The sequence below is a fragment of the Pseudopipra pipra genome, chromosome 8 (assembly GCF_036250125.1).
Source record: "Pseudopipra pipra isolate bDixPip1 chromosome 8, bDixPip1.hap1, whole genome shotgun sequence".
NCBI classification, from domain to species: Eukaryota; Metazoa; Chordata; class Aves; order Passeriformes; family Pipridae; genus Pseudopipra; species Pseudopipra pipra.
This window is the reverse complement of record NC_087556.1, coordinates 18,391,774-18,412,979: the sequence shown is the minus strand read 5'-3', so window position 1 is coordinate 18,412,979 and position 21,206 is coordinate 18,391,774. Positions and strand designations below refer to the sequence as shown.

General features: G+C 41.6%; 1 protein-coding gene across 1 annotated transcript in view; it reads left to right on the top strand.

Moving 5' to 3' along the window:
* The first annotated feature begins 260 nt into the window (after nucleotides 1-260).
* ANTXRL (ANTXR like) overlaps nucleotides 261-21,206 on the top strand; it is a 54,107-nt gene continuing 33,161 nt past the window's right edge. Inside the window, exons 1-9 of the mRNA XM_064662784.1 lie at nucleotides 261-784; nucleotides 12,217-12,288; nucleotides 12,423-12,494; nucleotides 14,574-14,655; nucleotides 14,758-14,791; nucleotides 16,754-16,833; nucleotides 16,955-17,023; nucleotides 17,223-17,303; nucleotides 17,405-17,465. Of these exons, the coding sequence (XP_064518854.1) occupies nucleotides 624-784; nucleotides 12,217-12,288; nucleotides 12,423-12,494; nucleotides 14,574-14,655; nucleotides 14,758-14,791; nucleotides 16,754-16,833; nucleotides 16,955-17,023; nucleotides 17,223-17,303; nucleotides 17,405-17,465 (712 nt within the window). The 5' untranslated portion in view covers nucleotides 261-623. The remainder of the gene's footprint in view (nucleotides 785-12,216; nucleotides 12,289-12,422; nucleotides 12,495-14,573; nucleotides 14,656-14,757; nucleotides 14,792-16,753; nucleotides 16,834-16,954; nucleotides 17,024-17,222; nucleotides 17,304-17,404; nucleotides 17,466-21,206) is intronic.

Sequence of the window (21,206 nt, the reverse complement as noted above, 5' to 3'; positions counted from 1 at the left end):
CCCCTGTCCCTGCCTGGGCTCCCCTCCCGCCGCCGGCGGAGTCTCCTGCCCCGTTCCCCGCCGTCCTGCCCCGAGGGCAGTGCGAGAGGGAAGGAAAGAGGAACGACCGAGCTGTGCCTCTGGGACGATGGAGAGGCGCCGGGGTAGCGATCCCTAACCTCGGTCCCTCGCTCGCAGCAGCTTTTCCCACCTCAGTATCCCGGAACAGGAAAGTCCCAGTTCAGCTTGCCCCCATAAGATCCTGTCTCCCTCCTCCCGCTCCCCTCCCTCTGCCCCTTCCTGCCTCTAGCCTTTGCGGGAGGAACCTCTTCTCTCCTTGTGGGACGGGGCTGACTGCTCGGGGCAGCTGCCGAGGCGGCGGGTTATGGGGTCTGGGCTCCGGGAATCATCTGCCTGGGCTCTGCCCCCAGTCCTGAGCCAGCGGTCCGGTGTCCGGCGGGCAGGGCTGCCTTGAGCTCTCAGGGTTGAGCTGAGATCCTGAAGTTAGTGATTCTTTTGTTTATTTGCTTGTTGTGATTTTTTTTTCTCTCTGCCCTCGGTGCTTCTGAAGTGCCTGTAAGATTTGCAGAGAGCGAGGGGGAGAGAGAGACTGGGGGAGGAGGAAGAATTAAGGAAGGGAAAAGATGGCGAGTTGCTGGAGAAGCGTGGAGAAAGCGGCATTTTTGTGCTGCTTCTTGCTGGCAATGGGGAGCCTAATCTCCTGCGCCCGCCCGGAGGAGGAGGAAGAGCAAGAAGAGCAGCGCTCCTGTCACGGTGCCTTTGATCTCTACTTCGTCCTGGATAAGTAAGTGACAGTCGCATTTAAAAACGTTTATTCACCCTTGAGTGACTCCTTGCAGCGGCAGGGACGTTGTTTCCCCCATCTCCCCGCGTGGCTTTCCCTGATGCCAAACATGATGTGTGGGGCTGGTTGAGTATTTTTGCTTCCCAAAACTTGCACGTTTTCAAGAGGAGCATTTAGGGTAGCGTTGTGCTTTATTATTTTCACATGCAAACCTGGGAGATCGTGTCGCTTTAAGGTTGTAGTGCTTGGTATGCGGGCTTTGAGCATTGCATTTGAGGGGATGTTGGTCAGTGCCCCCAGAACTCCTGGGGGTTTGTGTCAAGACTCGGGGTATGTGCTGAGATGTCGCCTGTGGGACTTAGTGGTGCCAGGGCTGTGCAGACCTACCTAAAGTTAAGACCAGACTGCTTGTATGTAGTGGTTGCTTTTTTAATGACTCGCTTATAATAACAAGGTTTTATAAAACTTATTTTTGCTGAACTTCTTTGGAATTGTCTAAACTTGTGTTTGAGTAACATCTATTAAAATAGCTTGTCAAATACTTTTCTTTAATACTATGTCAGCTGAATTCAGGTATGGCCAGGAGGTATGATTAAGCTCACAGGTATAGGCGTGTTACAGCAAGCACTAGCAAGGCAAGTGGTAAACTGGTGCACCCACAAGTGTTTTTCAGAAGGCATGAATTTCTGTTTCCCCTGGTGTACTGCTGGCTTGACAAGGGTTTAACTCAAGGAGTAAATTGTTAGTCTCCCACATATACTCAGTGTGATGGCTGTGTTCTCTAATACACCCTGGATTATCTGTATGACATGGTATTATGAAAGATGGAAGACTTTTCTTCATGATTCTTGCCCACGAGCCAGGTATAACTCTTCACTGTGCTGTTTCCCAGTTGGGAGAGCTATTCAGTCCATAAGGCCTTCTGCACAGCCTGCAGGAGGCAAAAAGCCGCCATCACTCAGGATGTACATTCCTGTATTCAAAAGGAAAAAAGTAAGTATCAGTAAGTAGTGATTCTGATTTTAGAGCAAAAGAAGCTGAAGATTAAAGGCCTTCTGTCTTTCTAGAAGATGCACTAATAGAAGTGGTCATTGTTTTGTTTTCCTTTCGCTAAGAACTTGTCCCTGAAGTAACTTATGTGTCTAGAAAGAGCTCTGTGGAGGGCTATTGTTAGTTCTCAAATTTATTGCTGCCAGGCTTTCTAGGAGTGACTGGTACTGTTGTTATGCCCAGTTCCTGTATTGAATTCCCTGTAACAACGAATGTTGGTGATTGCAATATGGGTTCTCTGTCTTCTATAGTGCAATTTCCTTGTTTACAATGACATTGAGTACTCCCAGCAATCCCCACACTGTGCTTCTATGCTACTTTTCATCTGTAGATCAGGAAGCACTTTATTGGCTGTTATTACTCATGTTGTATTTGGGGAAATAAAGGCAGAGAAGAGAGCAACTTGATCAGAGTTACTGATCTGTCAAGCAATAGGAATTTGATCATGTAAGCAAGTTTCTCTCCAGTACTATATACCTGAAATAATGTGTTTTCTTTTAGCAAGCTACAGGTCTTTTATTTTGTTTCAGGTGCTATCCTCTCACTACAGTGGTCCACTGGAAACTGGACCTGATTATGGTTGAAGTAAAAAAATCATGTGCTTGGGTTCCAGCGGGAAAATTCTCCTTGGCTTCAGCTGCAAATTGAGTCTTTATGAGCTGTAAGAGTTACATCAAAGAGTTCCTCTTTGGTAAAAAGCTGTAATGAGTTACTTAGGCTCCTGAGCGGTTTTAGAATCTATGCCTGCTCCTACCAAGTCTGTGACAATGTGGTGGCAAAGCTGCTTTTTGTCTCAATGAGACTGCATTACAATCCATATGGGTAATATTAGAGTACTGGATCTTGGGAGCCATAGGTCCCATGCTGGCTGAGGGTGTATTTAGTCCCTGCTGTGTTCTGTGAGATCTGGCACAACACGAGGAGCTTTATGGAGGCAGGTAGAGACTAAGTGAATAGACTTTGGATCTTGGGACAGTTCATGAGGAAGGATCGAGGTAACTCTTTAGTGTTGAGAAGGGTCAGGGTATTCCATAGGTATAAGGCAGGAAGCCAGTCAGAAGCAGCTGGTAAATCTGTAAATGCAGTGGACACCTTATTTTATAATTGGTTCCATGCTGATACATATCTGGTAAGAATTCTGGCTCTGATTTCTAATGGGAGAAACCCCCCAAAAACCCAGCCATATACACCACAGAGTATCCTCATATGGCTTGGGTATTACCTCCCTTTGTTGATGCCTTGCCAGTCTGAAGTTAGATGCATTCAGTCTTAATTAGCTGTCTAACAGTGGGACTGAAGTAGTGGCTCTGTGAAAACTCCAGGCTTTAATCCTGTGACCCTCTAGTGAGCTCTCTTGCTGAATGACAGGCCCTGTCTCTAAAGTCAGCCTGAGTGAACCAAAATGACTTTAAGTCTGCTTGGCTTTGCTTCCCCATAGAAAGATGTAATCACACATCAGTAGGAGGCAATTTGGAAGAAGTCAACAAACCTTTCTCCTTATGCAGTGTGTGTTACTGCAATGTCTATACTGGGGAGTGATTTTTGCTTTTTATCCTGCTAGGCAAAGTCTGTGGGGATTTAATCCTGTGGGCAACGACCATCAGATGGAAAAGATCATCTTCTGGTGAAGTTATTGGTATAATATATATGCTGCCAATTAGAAGAAGAAACTCACTGTTTTCTTACAATTCTTCCTCTGCCTGAAGTTGATTGCAGTCCTTTATGTTAACTCCATAGGATAGGCAAGATCACAGCAGTGGCACTAAGCCTTAGATGCCCAAGAAGCTGGCATGGTGAAAGGGAGAAGCAGCATGTGTGGGAGGGAGACCAGCCATCATCCTCCTTAGGATTGACCGTGCCAGAGCCACATTAAGATTGCCTCAAGGAGCAGATCTCTTGAAGCTAGGAGAAGTGGACATTCACTGGCTGCAGAGGCGGCTGCCTCGAGTCTGCAATCTTTTGCTGTTTGTGTGTCATTCTTTATGAGTTATGCAGGCTTGAGCTTATTTGGAGGTGTAGTGGAAGACTTTAAATTATCATACCGAAGCAGCAAAAATTTTTCTGTTTGCAGCTAAGTCACTTTCTCTGCATGAGGTAAGGCAATGTACCTTTCAGTTGGCATACCCATCTCTCCTATGGCATGTAGTAAGATCGAGTCACCTGTGATAGCAAAGATCTCATTTTTACCTTTAAACAGTCGTAACTCTTAAACTCAACATAATGGATCGTTGAGTAGTTCTCACTTGCTGTGGTTGCTTCATTTGCTTAGGTTGTCCAGATGCACAAGGAACTTGTTTCAGTCCCATCCCAAACTGTGGAGGACAGATCCTGTTAGAGATTTGATTGCTTGACCATCAGGTCTTGTAGTGACGTACTTGAATATATAAATAACTCCTTTCATCTTGCCTTGCTGTTAACATCCAGCTGTTGTTTGTAATCATACTGAATTGCACTTGCAGAGCAGAAAGGATGACTGGCCTCTTGTGTTTCTTAATTTTATCAGTGCCTAGTAGCATCATTATAATTGTTTATTAGTGCAACAAATAGAAAGTCTTTTAAAGTAAGGACTTATAACTGCCGTAAATATCTGCTTCAGGTGATGCTTGACATGACAGATCTGAGCTGCAGAGCTGTCTATGTTTTATATTTACCAAGTATGGAGAGACTTCCTGATTATTTTTGACTGTGAAATAGACAAAAGTATTTTCTTATTCTTTGTGCTGGGATGCTTGCTAAAAGTTGTTTGGATTTTGAGGAAAAATGAGCTGCACAGCCTTGAGAAAATTTTTCCTTTTTCCACAGCCCAGATGATGGCAGTGGAAATGTACTGATAAGGCCTTGGCTGGTTTTGTTTAGTTATAACTGATTTTTGGGTAGTCTGGCCTAACTACCCTCTCTCCACTCCTCATGTTCCCCCTGAGTTCTGGGTAGTATCTCTTTGAGGCTCTCTTGTCTTTTGGGGCCTATTGCCTTTGTTTTACTTTGTCTCCTGTGCTCCAAGAGCATCTCTGTCAACAGCAACTTTGGTAAAGACATCAGTATGATGTGCCCAGCCTCTCACTTGTAATCCATTTTGCAGCTGCCTCTCTTTAAACTTGGTAAGCCTTGCTCCAGCAGTGAACGGTCACTGATAGGGAGCTGGTGGGGAAGAACACAACCTCTGATTAGATGTGAATTAGCTACCCTGTCCAACCTCCTTCCTGATTTTGTGTTTTGGGTCTGTGTTCCTTTCCTCAATTTGCCCTTGAAAAGGCAGTTTTGTGGGGATGGGAAGTGTCAGGAGGGAAACAGGTTGATACTTCCTAATTTGCTTCAGGCAAACCAAAAAGCTTTCAGAGCAAAAGGCATTTCAGGAGCTGCTTTTCAATATCAGCTTTTATAATTATAAATGTATGGGAAGAGGAAGAGTGGCTAACAACACTGTTGTGGTTGGAAGTCAGACTGCTGGCAAAAACAGGTGTCTGAACACATCACCTAACTTAATTACATTTGAAAGTTTTGTATTGACTGACTTAAACCAGTGCTGAACTACCTTTTCTCTAAGCAAGAATACCTACCTACTGCAGCCAGGCTTCAGTTCATTGTAAGATGTAGAACCTGATGCAGGTCAGCTGAGAGGAGCTGCTGTCTGAACAGAAGCATCACCTTTGTTTCTTAGATAACATTGATTTCTATTTAAAAGTGGTTGTGACTATCTCTCTTCCTCCTTTGCTGCCTGACTTCCCCCTTTACAATTTGACCACATAATCTACATGATACCTCTCATAATCTCCAACTGCCTGTAAGCAATATGTTTTATTGTTTTCAAAACATAATCTGTTGGTATTTTGCCTTTGCATCTTTCTTTGTTGTGGTTTTATTGCAGCCAGTGCTGTGATTTGCCTACACCCAGGTATATTGCTCGGAATGTTTCAAAGCAAATTTTTATTCCACTTCAGACATACCTATGTTATTTGAACCAGGTTTTATTTGTTTGTATTTTGTCTGATATTATTCTGCCAGCTTTTACTTTTGTCAGGAAAAAAAAAAATTCAGGAAAATCGATTATCCTTCCTTCTGCTCCAAGAAAGAAATTCTTTATAAAATACAAGGTAAAGCTAATGGGTAATGGTTATTTGACGTAAAACATGTACAGTTAACAGGAAGAAGAAGCCATGGCAGCTTGTCATTTGCAGTCTATTTATGCATGTAACTAAATCTGATTTATTTGGGGCTTGAGCCAAGGAAATAAACCGTAAGATTCCCACTGACCTGGGATTTTTGTTTGTGTGTGTTCAGTGATTGAGAATTTCATCACTTTAGTCTGGGCTTGCAGGCCAAATGCTGGTGCAAATTGTGAGTTTGTATGAGGTGTAGTAGGACTGAACCTTTTGATCTCAAATGGAGAGATGAATTGACTTCTGTGAGGTATTCACAGCTTAGGAGTTGTATATCCCTGCTCCTGGCTATCATTTGTAAGAATGTTGCAGCATGACTGGGATTGTGTGCCCTGCTTTTTTCCCCGTGTTTTGCTGGAGAGTACCAGGATGCTAAGAGTGGGTCTTCCTGCCCTGATGCTGCTTAGAGCATCTCTGGAGCTTCACAGAGAGATATGAAGTGGTTGGATGCAGTGGGAGCATGGCTTCTGAATTTCACTTTGTGCCCTTTTGTTGGCTAGGGACTTAGCAAGAGGTATAATGTGGCATCAGGTGGACAGAATTTGTGAACCAGATGGATGACTGTAGGATTAAAGGGCAATGTTTTGAGGCATGATTTCATAGAAATCTCTAATATTGCTGCAGACTTTATCAGTAGTTTTATAAGAGAAAAGCTAGGTATGAAAGTAGTGGGTTTGGTCATGAAAACTTTTGGATTCAAGTACTTTGGATCCTGTGCTCAGATGCTGGCCTAGGATTAAAATCCATTTTGCAGTCACCTCCCTGCATCTTCCCCTCCCCACTCAGCCCTTGTTTTGTCCATTAATGTTACAAGTACTCTGAAGCAAGGACTGTCTCAGAATGGCTGTCTCTGCCAGTGTTTCTAATTACCTCTGGAGCAGATAATAGAAACTAGTCCTTCCTTGCCTGGATGAATCACCCAGTCAAGGTCCCTTACATGCTTGCAAGAAACATTGCTTGGGAAAGGAGGATTCTTGTCACTTTGAATGCTCTGCTGGCTCAGAAGGCAGCAGAGGGGTGGATGAACATTTGAGCATGCGTGTCTGAAACCACAACAAACTAAATGCCCCAGGGTTTGCTTTTATTGCAGAGCCATTATTAGCCATGTGCAAGAATTTTGTTGTCTACAATGTGGTTGTGACCACAAAGAGCCCTCGAAATAACAGTGTTGCATTTCTGAGCAATGGGCCATGTGCAGTGCCACCATTAGCTCAAGGAAGTAGAGATTTACTGGGACATACAAACTCAATAGGAGGTATGCTCCCTTGACACCGTACTCAGACTAAACCCATCAGTAATAATGTTTCTTTTTCTTGCTTCATGATCTTCAGAATTGCTGCCTTGAGCTAAATATGTAATGGAGGCAAATGTGCATGTGGTGTGTGTGTATGTGTGGAATAGGACAAGGGAAAGTGCTGTGCTCTCAAGGGATTTCACTTTGTCACTTTCAGCAGGGATGAAAGGCTTTGGGTCCTGTTGCCTTCTCTCTGTGTATGGTAATAAAAATATTTACTGTTTGGGTAGGGCTGGAGTTTTAACTTTTACTGCAAAGCTGCATGAGTGCTGTATATTGCACTGGGTTGATCTGTATGTGCTCCTGACAGTGAATTTAGTGGTAACTGTGCATCAAGTACTCTAGGACAGACAGAACTGGCCCTCCTGGTTTTTGCTTGCTGAAGTGACTGAGCTGAGAGCAGCATCCCATATGCTAGGGTTGTGCTGCTTCATTTCTCTGGGCTCCAGCTTCCTCTGCCTCTGGGAGCCTGTTAGGAAAGAAGAGAATGTTTCCAATCCATCTTGCTCTTTGTTGTCTGAACAAACAGCAGTGAAATACTTCAGGTTGGGTAGGCACAACTCTTAACGTGCTCACTGTTTTTATACTGACACGGAACTCCGCTAAACTAGAAGGAATCTCTCCAAAGTCAGTAGGAGCAGAATCAAGCCTTGGAATCACATCACTTCCTTCCACCCCCAGAAATACTCGCTGACCTCCTCTTTTCCCCTCCCATCAAGTGGTAGCAATGTGAAATTAAGGAAAACGGCAGCAGCAGGAGCTGCGGCAGCAGCTGCTCCTCCGAGCCCAGTCCTGATGAGGCCGGGAGGACATTCTTTCCTGTGTTGTGGTTTGCTGACTTTTCTCTTTGTCTCGTGTAATGGGAACAGAGCTTGTGGAGAAGGGAGCATGCTCAAGACAAATGACTCCTGTGGTTTTTTTCTTAACTTCACTTGGGCCGAATTCTGGTCCCAATTGCATAGGCATAAACCAGGGCTTCTCTGGTCCCACTCTGCGTTCACCCCAGTGGAACAGGCAGCAGAAGCCAGCCCTGAGATGCTTTCTGGGGCATTCTGGCTGCCCACAGCAGCTCTGTATTGCTTTGCCCTTTCCTTCACCACGAGAATTATGCAACCTCTGAGGCCTGAAGCCTCACCATCCTGCTTGACTCCAAAAGGCATACAACCTGCTTGTCACCCATTTGTCACCATCTGCAGAAGTCTTTGGCTTGTGGTGCTCAATACTTTACAGAAAATGTTAGGCTCACTGGGCTTCCTTAGCAGGGAGAGTGCAGGGAGGAAGGCCAGGGCTTGGCTGAGTGATGGCAGCCTTCGATTGATGTGAGGAGCTGAACCAGGTAGCTGATGGCTGAAAGCAGGAAACCCATGAGGCCTGCAAGACAGTTATGGCTGCAACACAGGCTTTCTTTATTTTGCAGACAGCCACAGTGTGCTGTCTTGGTGGACCTGCTGGTATAGAACTCCACAACAGGATACATAGGATTCCCTGGCTGTGTCACTTCCCCATGGCTTCTCCTAGTTGCTGATGGGGGGGGTGAGTGTATGTCCCACCCCAGTGTTTTTTTCTGCATAGTGCTGATCTTCTCTGTGCTTCATTTATTCTTTTCTCATTATTCTGAAGTCTTCACAGTTCCTCAGGAATCTTACAGGAGAGTATCATTTGGTGGTCAAACAGGCCAGACAAGGAATCTGTTTGTGTTCATTTACTGATGGTATGTTGGGAATCACATGCCAACTCTATCTCAGGCTCCTAATAGCACAGGTACACTGATTAAGAGGAGTTTGTTTTTACTTACTGTAAAGTTTGAAGGGAAACAAGAAAAGCACCAAAATGGCTGTAAAAATTATGCTGTGTGGATGTCCAAGAGTAACCTGTATTGCAGAGCATCACTGAAAGACCCTATTCTTTCTCTGGGCTTGGTAACTGTGGAGTTAAATATAAGTACGGCTTTCAAGCATTGATCGTGGTCAGAAAGGAGCTTAGAGTATGTTTGGAGCTTCCCACATGCCATGGGAAACCAAGGCAAAAGCCTCTGAGTGATTCAGCCATGAAGGGCAGCAAGTTAGTTTATGCTGACAGCAACAGTGACTCTGCAGTGTGAAAGATAAGATCCCAAAGGCAGTGAAATAGGTCAGGATTTTCAGTAGTGTTGGGCAGTTCTGTTTGTCAGTGTTGGGGCTCATATTTGACAGCATTTGGCAACTTACTATGTAATTTAGCAAACATTTTGTTGTTAAAGTTTTTTTTTTAATCTGCCATTAAAACTGCTGTTGCTGGTAGTATGGAGTCAGGCCTCTGGGGCAACATATGAAACTATCAGGACAAACCCAAGAAGCCTCCAAAACATGTATATATGAAATGGCAAATAAAAGTACATTACAAACAGGGATATTTAGAGGTGAGGTTTGGTGGGAGGGAGGGGAAATCAGGTTCTTCTATAAGCCAGGCCACTCCCACTGGTGTTCATAATGGGTTAGAAATGACTGGCATTTGTGTTATTTGGGCACCATTTGCAGTGGGAGATGACACCTGGGCTTGAAGGAGTGTGATGGGGAAAGTGATTAAGTGCTGACCACTTCACTGCTACTCTCTCCATGGGATTTAAAAACATTTATATTTTCTTGCTAGTATTTTTATTTGGCTTTGACATTTCCCCATTGATAGGTGGGACACTTTGATACTTCCCAGCTGATAAGAAAGATGTGAGTGCAGCATTCTTCTTAGGGGAGAAGGGTGTTTCATTATAGTCAGGGTACGTGGAAGTGCATAGTATTACCTGTGCATTTTCACTTTAAAAGTCTTCATGTTTTTCCACTATTACTGACTTATGATCTTCTTGAATTTTCGGTGTCTAGGCTGTTTTACCAAGATGTTCTTTGCCTGAGGAGTAGATTAAAAAAAGAGAAGGGAGGGGAAAAAAAAAGATTCTGACAGTCCCAAGAAGATACTGAAAATGGTTTGTTGCTGTTCTAAAGAAAATTCACTGCTACTTTCTTTTCTGGATTGCATCAGTGCCTCTGCAGCTGGCAGTAGAAATTTGATACCTTGTCCAAAATAGGTCAGTCTTTTCCAAGTGAGAAACTGTGGGTATTCTGTGTAGGGAATTGACTTCATTGAAAATTTCAGGAATTGAATTTAAGTCAGATGGCAAGCTCAGAATGAAATTGAGTGTGTCAGCTCCAGGGGGGAAAGAATACAAAAAAATTGGGAGCTGTAAATGCATCTTGGAGAGATTCAAGGAAAATCTCTCTGACTTCATGTTTAGAGATTTAGCCTGGGACTTTCAGAAAAATCCTGGAGAATTATAGGTGTTGAACTGTCTTGGATCTCTTTTGGAAAAGCAGTCTTTAAACTATATACCTTGCATGAGTTATGGATTATTGTTTTAATGATGAGGAAAGGGTTAATTTGGTAATAGTGCCAGCACCTTTCATTGGTGCTGTTCACAAATACACTGACATGTTGTTGTGTAGCACATATAAATGAGAGATTGTAGAGGATCCAGACCCTTGGTTTGAGTAGTCCCTGGTGTTCTGTTGCCCTGTCTGAGTGCCTGGCAATTTCTTCATTCTCTGATAACCAGTTCGTTCTGTGAATGAATCACCAGTTCTCTAGAAGAGCAGCATAAAAAGCACAGGGTTACACAAGACAGCTTATTCTAGCTTTTGTACTTCAGGAGACTCCTTTTGGTCCTTGTCCCTTTAGCTTTGCTCTTCTCCACTCTACTGGCACTGCTGCAGGGCAGGCAGTGCCATACTACATTGCACATGTGGGCTTCTGTGTGCTGCTCTGTACCTGACATACCGAGAGCAGGAGTGACTGGCACAGGGTCACTTGGAAAGCCCATAGCAGAGCTGAGAATTGTAATATGAAATTGTTTTCTCATGTTTACACAGAAAAATGCCTAGCAGCAGTTAAGAGGAACCCTACTGCTTTATAGTAGTTAAATTTCAGAACTTTTTTAGTTCTGCATCTAAGCCCTTGTGATTCTTCTGTATGTGCTATTGTTTCATTTATTGTTCTGCCTAAGACACCTGAGAGATGAGTTTGGCAAGCAAGGAAAGCAAATGGGTCATTCTTTCATAAATGTCACAATCCTAGGGAGGGCTTTTAAAACCATTGACTTTTCATGCTTTGTTGCCTTTTTAATGTCTTGAAAGTGTATGGTATAGAACAACACAGTAGAAATTGCCTATAATTTACTGTAGAGTTGCTGTGTGCAAGGCTCTGTTTGCGGTCTGAGTCCCATCAGACTGTGGGGGTCCCTGATAAGACTTGGCAAAAAAAAAAAGCCAGGGAGTGCCAGTAATACAGTTGTATATAATGGGAATGGCAACATGAATGTATAAGTCCTCTGCACGTAACTAAGTTACCCAAGTTTTCACAAGAAATCTATAATGGAGCCAGGGATTGACTGTCCAGAACACTAGTCCAGCAAATTAGCCAAGAGTACTGCCTTTCCTTTCTGAATTATTTCAAAAGCTTTCTCTTTTGAAACAAACAGTAATTCATGGAAACATTCTCCCACGCATTCTGGGAGAATAGAAGATCAGTCAAGATTCTGTGGCTTCAAGGGCGGAGCTGTGCTCTAGGGAAGTAAATAACCTGCTAGCAGATGATTTAATAAAGTCAAATAAAATTAATTAAACTAGAAGAAGATATGTATATTTTATGCTATAAAAGGAATAAAAGCAGATGGAAGGGTTACTGAACTTGTTTCAATATTGTATGGTAAACTGTTTCAGACCTATTTTACTTGTCTTTGAGTCAGTCAATTTTGTCTTCATGGTTCCTGTTACAGCTTGCAGCACAACTATATATAATTTATGTCCCTCCCTACCTTTGGAGTAGGCCAGGTTTAAAATTCAAAGTGGAACAAGGAATTTAATTGCAAAGACAGATTAATATAATGAATTATGTTTTGTATGCAGATCTGGAAGTGTCAGAAATCACTGGACTGAGATTTACTCTTTTGTGGAAAGCCTAGCGGAGAAGTTCATAAGGTAAAGTTTTCTTAAGATGATATTTTAATTTCCTATATTTATACAACTTATTTTTTTGTTCAGTGCTTCTTAGCAAATGAAAATTTGCCGAAGTATTGTATGTGACATGGCTCTGGCTTGTTCTTCTGTTTCAGTCCAATGTTGCGGATGTCTTTCATTGTGTTTTCTTCACGAGGCACTACAATCATGAAGCTAACAGAGAACAGGCAAGTACTCCCCACAGCTTTCATCCAGAAGTACCCTCCATCCCTCCTCTCAAACAGTGAGTCTCCTCAGAATTTGGAGGTCTGTCTTCATCCTTGGTGTGGCAGCAACTGAAATCCTCTCCACCATTCCCAGCTGGAGGAGGGCTTAGAAAGCCTTTAGGTCTCCCATTACAATTTTCTTTTTAGCTTTATAAGAGAAAGGCAGCACTAGGCTGTCTGTTCTTTACTGCAGTATTTCAGGGAGAAACTGCATTTCCAGTTGAGGATCCAGGTACATCCTTGCTATCCCAAACTACCCAAATAAGGGCTGTTTTTGTGGAAGAGATCTCAGAGCATGAGCTAATGAGCGAAAGACTGTATGAAAATCCCCCAGTGCCCTTGCAAGAGACTCAAAGCCCTGAACTTCACACCAGCAGGTGCTCGTACCCAGTGCTGGAGCAGTCCCTTACCAGGGTATCACACCCCTCTCCTGGGCTGCCTGCAGGCAGCACCCATTCCAGAGCTGGTTTGCAAGCCAAGTGACAGGCTTTGTAAGAAAAGTCTGAAGCTGGAGCAAAATTCTTGTCGCGACCTTCACAAATTATCTTTTTTAAACAAACAAAAACCCACAAACAAAACTCAAAACCACCACCCGCCAAAAAAGCCCCAATCCAACCCCCGTCTCAAAAAGAAAAATAATTTAATTTGCCTTACGCGTACAAATCCCTGTTGGGGGTGTTTCTTTCATTTCAGCCTAAAGTCCTCACTTTTGCTGCTGCTGCTGTCTGTGTGAGAAGACCTCAATAGTACAGGGCACCCTATAAATAATGGGGGCTCTGCAGCAGTCTTGAAAGAACAACCACTTCCTCTGCTTTGTACTCTAGGGCCTTATCCAAAGCCAGAAACCCTGCAGGGGTCTTGCATTTCTGCTGGCTCCCCTGAGTTTTTGCTCAGGTCTCCATCATGTACCATGGTGACAGAGCTCAAACTTGCTTACTTTTCCCAGGTGGATTTACTCTTTGCAAGGTGGAAAGTAGACAGGAACCTTGTGGCAATATGTTGAACATGGTATTAGAGTGTTCCTTCTCCTAAACTTCTGTTCTCTCTATGTGGGCCTTTTCAGCTCATTTTGTACTTCGAAAGGGTAAAAATGTGCTTTTTGCCCTAAGGTAAAAATGTGCTTTTTGCCCAGTCCCAGCTCCTGATTTTTACCTTCATCCTACATAGACTCCTGTATTCTCTGTAATTGTGCTTGTGTCGTGTAAAATACCCAGTTGCAAAATGGAGTTTAGATAGGTTCTCACTATTCTTTTAAATGAAGGATTCCCCATGGCATCCTAAGGTGATTTTTGAACTACCTACATCTTTATCTGTTGAATATTTTTGCCTTATATGTGTTCCATAAATATAACGAAAACTTTGCCAAGGATCAGGGTCTTTTAGTGATCTGTGATAATTAAATTATTAATTTCACTGAGGTTATTCTAGGTATTTGTGGTGTATGAAGCTATGCACCAGGGGTCATGGTATCCAGGGGCCTCAGGTTCCAGGGAGAAAGCTCTGCCCCAGGAAAGTTGATCAGTACCTGGTCGAGGATAGGAAATTCTCATCATTCCCATTGTCTTCTATGATCTTTTGGCCTCTGTCTTTATATTCAACTGACTGATTGGATATGGAGTTTTAATTTTTCCCATTTTCGTGACAGAGTCATAAGCTTTTAAATTCTCTTTTGGTCTGCAGTTTGTCAGAGTTTAATATCTGGCATATTCCTTAATTCAATCCTATCCTGGCTGACAGTATACCAGAATGAGGGAGCAGGGACAGAATTGCATCCGTAAAATATGTTACCCTAACACTGTACTATGTATCTGATTTTGTGCCCCTATGAGTGCTTGGCTGAGAAATTGTGGATTTTGAAAAAAAACTCGATTTAACCAGTGCTTTGGCTGATGGTATTGTACTCTGTGCAGTGTATTGACAGGGTGCATAATCTAGCTGTGGTACAGGAATATCTCAACAAAAGAAAAGAAGAACTTTTAATAAAATGTTCTCCTGGGGTTTTGTTTGTTTGTTTGTATTTGTTTTTTTTTCAATCCAAAGGGAAGCCATAAGAAGAGGGCTCGACATTCTTCGGGATGAAGTGCCTGGAGGAGACACGTTCATGCATGAAGGATTTAAAAGGGTACGCATCACAGTACCTACTTTCTTTGTTTTATACATATAAACTTTGCTTACTTGATGCTGGTATACTTAAGGGCTAACAATGTTCTGCACTTCCTTGCAGGCAAATGAGCAAATTTACCACGAAACCTATGGAGGTACGTGTTGTATATCGTTCATGTTATATATCTGCATTGAAAAGACAGGAATTATAATTCTTTTTATGACCTGCAGTAAACCCGCTGAAAGAAGTATTGGAGAAGGAATTGGTGTTATGCAATACTACATTCTATTTTGACTACAATCCTACTTTTAAATGCATGATTCATGGTTTATTAAGACCAGAGAAGACCAGTATGATCCCAGATCTGACCATTGCAGAACACAGACCAAACCATTTACAGCTACCCGTCCTGCACGCAGGAGACAGGAATACCCAGGTTTTCCTGTGCCCTTCTGTCCTGATGCCTTCAACCCTCTCTGCTTTGTGTTCCCAAGTCCTCATTCTCATTATTGTGGGTATGAATACAATTAGCTGAAGTTTTTACATCAGTGTGAATGATTTGGGTTCAGATTCCAAGTTGCTAAACTGTACATTTTCACTAAATTTTGAGAGAAAAGCGTATTTGTGGGTTTTGTCTGTGCCAAAAGAAGGCCTAATTAGTTAACAAGTCTTGCCTGGTTCATACCCATGTGTGAGGTTGTTCTTGTGAGCTGATGGTCTTTTTGGAAGATGGATAAACAGGCCAGTGCTTTTTTATTAAAATAGGCTATGAGAGTAGAGTCTACAGCAGCAGCTCTGCACAGCATTGCAGGCACTTCTGCCAGTAAAATCAGGAGTCCTGAAGTGTCCAGCTGAAAACAATTTTACCTCATTATACCATATAGCTAAGAACTAATCAAGTATTCTGTAGATTTATTAGGGAGGAAAATGGAGTAGATGAGATCTGGATTCATAAACAAAATTATCAGGGAAGAAACAAGTGGAGAGAAGAAAACAAAATAAGATCTCCATTTTTTCAGCCTTTTTAAAGCATGCTGGGCAGAAAAAAAAAAAAAAAAAGAGGAATATGGAAATCCAAGGTATTTTTTTTCCTCCCAAGTTGCAGGTCGTTTTTTTAAGATTTATGTCTGTGTCTGACATGACATGGGAAGGACTGCGTGGCATAAGAAACCTGTCAGAACTAATCAGTCTTTAATTTCAGACAATATGGGGGAAGACACTTGAAATTGTAACAGATTATTTTGAAAAAATAACAAACACTTCCCTGAAAGTAACATGTGTGTATATTATTTACTTGGCTTAAGAACTATGGACTCAGAATGTTTGGTTGAAGGATAGTTTGCATGTTAATTTGGTTTAATTTTGTGAACTTGTTGCATTTTAGGCAGCATTGTATCCTATACTGCGTTACATATATAGATATCTGCAGCCTATGCAACCTTTTCACTTAAGCTTATATGGGATACGCGCCTCGCAAGACATGAATTTTTTTCCCTGATCTTAAGGTTTTCACATGCTCTGAATTCCTGTGAATTTTACTGGAAATTCTTGTTGCTTGAGAAGCGTAGGACTGACACCCTCCCCACTCACTCCCACAACCCCCCAGAAGCACACTTCATACCACGTTCAGTGGGGTTGCTCTTTGAAAGTCTGCTGGAGAGGAAGGTAGAATGGCAGGGAAGCTCCTTTTGCAGAGGTATCTCTTACTACAATCTCTGAACAAGGTTTATCTACAAACAAGTTTGTCAAAAGAAGAAAGGAAACCTCTCCTTCTCTGCAGATCCGTTTTGTCAGTTCTCCACGTGAAAGGTAGTAAACTCAGTAGGTTCTGTATTTTATGCAGAACAGAAAAGTCCACGTGTGGACTTTGTTAGAGCAGCGCTGCTCCTTCAGTGATGCTTGTGATGTGAAGGTGCACTGGTTTTTTGGCTTATTGCATGCTTTGCATCTGGCCTTCAGCTGGTATATCACCAAGTCCGTGCAAATTAGGCTGAGAGTCTGGCCTTATGGTTTTGTATTTATTTTTCAGCAAAAAGGATTGCCTCACTTCAAACTTGTTTTTCATTGCTGAGTCTTGTGTCATATGTATGCAATCTGTTAACTGTCCTCCATGTAGGAGTTCGGACTGCTAGTGTGATTATTGCTCTGACGGATGGAGAATTGCAAGATGCTCAGTTTTATTATGCAGAACAAGAAGTAAGTCACCTTCATGTTTATCCAAACTAGTTTATGTCAAACCTGTAGACGTTTACTGCTGGCTCCACTGATTATATGGCTTTACACTTAATGGCAATTTTTTTTTTTTTTTTTTTTTCAGGCCAACAGAGCCAGAAGCTTTGGAGCTATTGTTTATTGTGTTGGAGTGAAAGATTTCAATGAGACTCAGGTAACTTTGCTTTCTTCTTGTTTTGTTTTTCTGTTATACTACTGCACAAGTAACAGCATCAGATGAACGCATTTATTTAATTACTCGAGGCATAAATCATTTCATGTCACTATGATGTCTTCTAGCAAGTATGAAAGGACCCGGTTTTGTTCACTGTAATTTTGTTTTCCTCATGATTTATGATTGTCTTTCTTTGCAGCTGTCAACGATTGCTGACAGCATCGATCATGTTTTTCCAGTAAAGGGAGGCTTTTATGCCCTAAGAGGAACAATTGATTCAGTAAGTTTGATATTCTGAAACCCAGAAAAGGGCGTCCTTTCCTGCATTAATAAAGCATAGATAAAATGGTTACCAAAAGTGCCATTTTCTAAATCTTTCAGATTCTCAAGAAATCTTGCATTGAGATCCTAGCGGCTGAGCCGTCCAGTGTTTGTGCAGGAGGTAAGTGTCCACAAAAACAGTGTGATAAGGTGAGTGACTGACACTGAAGAAATGTCAGTAACTACCTAACTGCCATGTTAAGTACACATGGTATTGGAGCTGAAGCCCGTGGATGTGTTAGAGCATCCTCTTGGGCCATGGCTAAAGCCCTGCGTGTTCCTTCTCAGCTTCAGAAAAACATTGTGCCAATAAACATGTAGCTGCTGTGGCTGAGTAGCAGCTCGGAGGGTTGACAGAGGTAGGACTTTGGGAATTGGGGATACCACTTTTTAAAAAATCTGGAAGAGACACAAAAGTGATGTAAAGCCAGACTGACAGAGGTGTTTTGTGGTCTAAAGGCGACATCTCACAAATTTCTGGAAAGACTGTGCTCCTGGGATCTGCTAGGACTTGTCAGCAGTTAGAACAAGATTTTGCAAAACATTCATAGAAATTTCAGGTTTATTGAACCAAATATGATTTGCTGCATAGGCCAAGATACCTCTTGTGTTTTCTAAAATGCTAATGTTTTATTTATTTAAAAGAACCATTAGTCTGTATGGTAAACATGAGGGACACCCAGAGGAGCTGTTGATAATTTCATGCCTTTCATGTCTTGTATATTTAACTTGGGTTTGTTCTGGTTTATGTTAGCCATTCTCTTGCTGTATTTTTGTCTGCTTAAAAGACTATTACAGCAGAGTAAGAGTGACACCATAAGTTTGCTGGAAGGTTTTACAGCATGGTTATTTAGCTCCAGTGTTACTGTCTTGTGTTCATTTCCTTGTACACTGTAAAAAGGAGAACATAAAAATATCAGTGATGCATGAAAGCTGACCTTGAAAACAGATAAAAAATATGAAACTCAGGAAAAATTTGATAAATATCACAGAGAAATTGTTCACTGTTCATTTCCACGTGTTGATCACAATATGATCCTGCCCTGAATATTTCAATTCAACATGAAACACCCTTGCATCTTTTGAATTATTCCTAAGTATATAATTATGGACTAGAAGTTTGTGGTAAAATCTTGTCTGTGGAAAACTTAAAGCAATGATTATATCTTTAAAAATCTTGTGAAGTTGATTAAAAAAAAACAACCAGTTTTAAAGCTTTGGCATTTAAAGCTTTTTTTAAATTATTATTTCACAGTGATAAATTCCTTCCTATTTTTGCTTGCTTACTGTATATCTGGAAATTTTTTTGTGCAACAGCTTAGCGCAAGCTGTCCTGTTCAATAAAAATTCATTTAGCTACATGAAAACATGGTGTTCCAATACAAGGGATTTCAGCAGTATTCTTGCAATTGTTTGGAATAATATTAAGAATATTGGAAAGTTGAACTTGAAACCATTTTTTCAAATGGAAAATTGAAAATATTTTTCTGGAATATTTGAGAAAATAAATTTTCAAGAAAATACTTTCTTTTCAAAATTGAATATATTTCAGCAAAAAAAGTAATTTTTTTTTTTTCCAAAGGATAATGAGTTCAAACCACTTCATTTTTTGCTAAGCTTGCTAGGTAACTAGTTTATCAGAAATGTGAAGAACACACAAGTACATTTTAAAAATAGTTTGTCCTTAAAAAAAGAAAAAATATCATCACCTTACTTGCTTCTGTAGAAGTTTTTCCTTGTCTTAATGGCTTTCACATAAGACCAATATAAATTCAGCAGTTTCACTGTGTTGCTGCTGATTCCGCAAGGTACTACACTTGTTTCACTTAAATTCTGAGGTTTGTTCTGTCCCTGGTGACAAAGCAGGGGCTGGCACATGATGAAGCACAGTGCTCAGTCACCAGGGCGGGAAGATTCGGATCTCACGTGCTTGAAGGTTTGTCTGAAGCAGCAGAGAACTTGAAAAAAGGTGGAAGCCAAAGCTGCAGCTCCAAATGGTGTACGCTGTTTATATCATGTTGTATTTAAATGGGTTTTGGCACTAAGAATTAGGCCTGTAATTGTATTTATTATGAGTCTAGTCCTGCAAGCCATAGCTGAAATATTTACATTTGTGCTTAGCTTTATTATCCTTTATTATCCCACTTGCTTCCAATATAGCTGGAGGTTCATGTGCATAGCTGTGTGCACTACTGTCTCCTGGAAGGAATCTCCTGGGATTAAACAACTTTTTTCATGGTAGTGTCAATCCAGATCTTGAATCCAGTTCACTGGACAGTTACAGTTCTACTCTATATGTTATGTGATTTATTTTTATAATGTAATTCCTTCGGCTTTGCTTCATAGGCTTCAGTATTTTTTTATTAATGTTAGAACTTTTATGCATTTTAAATTTAGGTAATTAGTGATACAGTTTACTGATAATGTATACTTAAGATACATAGCTCCTGAATCATATATCAAAATATATATATACACTTGCATGGTGTATGTACACAGTGACTGAAAATTAGAACATAATATTTTCTAGAAATGCAACATTCCTCCCCCTTTTAAGTTAGACTTTTTTTGTTTGTTTGTTTTTTAAAAAATAGATAATAGAAATTTGCATTTCAAAATGATGATTGAAAAATAATAGACCTTTGGAAAGAGTGCAATATATTATCACATTCTCCAGCAAAGACACTTGCCTGTTTACAGCCTCGAAATGTGTCTGTCCATGCTTTTTGTATGAAACTTATCGGAGTGAGGAGGTGAGAATGGGTTTAGCTTTTACTTAGTTAGCCTTGCTAATAATTTTTGCAGTCTAGTATGAGATCATGAGGGTTTTGTGTGGCTCAGTGGAAGCAAGTCACGATCAGGGCTTAAAGCAGGGCCTGACCCACTGCTTGTAAGTATTCTCATAATTACTATTGTGTTGGTGATTACTGGTGATCTTGGCTTCTTTTTTGACTTACTAGAGGTTTAGTAAAATGCTGATGGAATAATTTCCATGTGGTGACAATTCCAGTTGGGACTCTGGCTCTCTTTGACGAACGTATCTGGCAAGTCCATTTACAAATTCATCTCGTCATATTGTGACAGTTATCTGATGCTTAATGCTTTTTGACCCTGCAAATTCATTGTCCCCAATGTGGAGCAATGTAGTCGGGTCCTTCCTGTTCCCTCTGATTTAAAATGACCAAGACATGCAGCCTGTAAACAGGCTATCAGTGCAGAATCGGAGGTGCCTCATATCCCGTTTGACAGCATCATTGCTTTGATTATGCTCACGGTACGCAGATGTGATTGAAAGGTTTTGTTGGATGTGGCATCCTACTGGCCACATCAACTACCAGGTGTGGATGCAAGCAGTCAGCTTCTCATCAGAGTCAGAGAAGCGGAGCCGACAGCGCAGCCAGCGCACACCAGCTTCAACCTACCATCTCGCTGCCAGCGCTGCCCGGTTATTTCAGTGCTGACCTTTTTCCCTTCGCTGTCTTGTCAAAAGCTGCAATCTACGATCTGACAGTAACTAAGGAAGAAAAGGACGCAGCCAGAGCCAGAGCACAAAATTAAATGGAATTAGCCATTTCAACAGACCATCATCCAGCACACATTAATGCTCCAGAGCAACCGAAGGGGCAGGCTTCTTAACAGCAACAACCAAATCCAGTACCAACTGTTTACGTTTCCCTGCAAGTCTTGTCAGCTTATGTTGGTAGACAGGTTACTGCCCAGTCACCGGCTCACAACTGACTGTGCAGAGTGGCAGTCACAGTGAAAAGAATGGCAGGAGAGGTAAACTGTCTTGACAAGACTAAACTTCTAGATGTAGCTTTTACCTTTGATGTCTTGTGTTGAAACTTTCTTACTTGCTGTA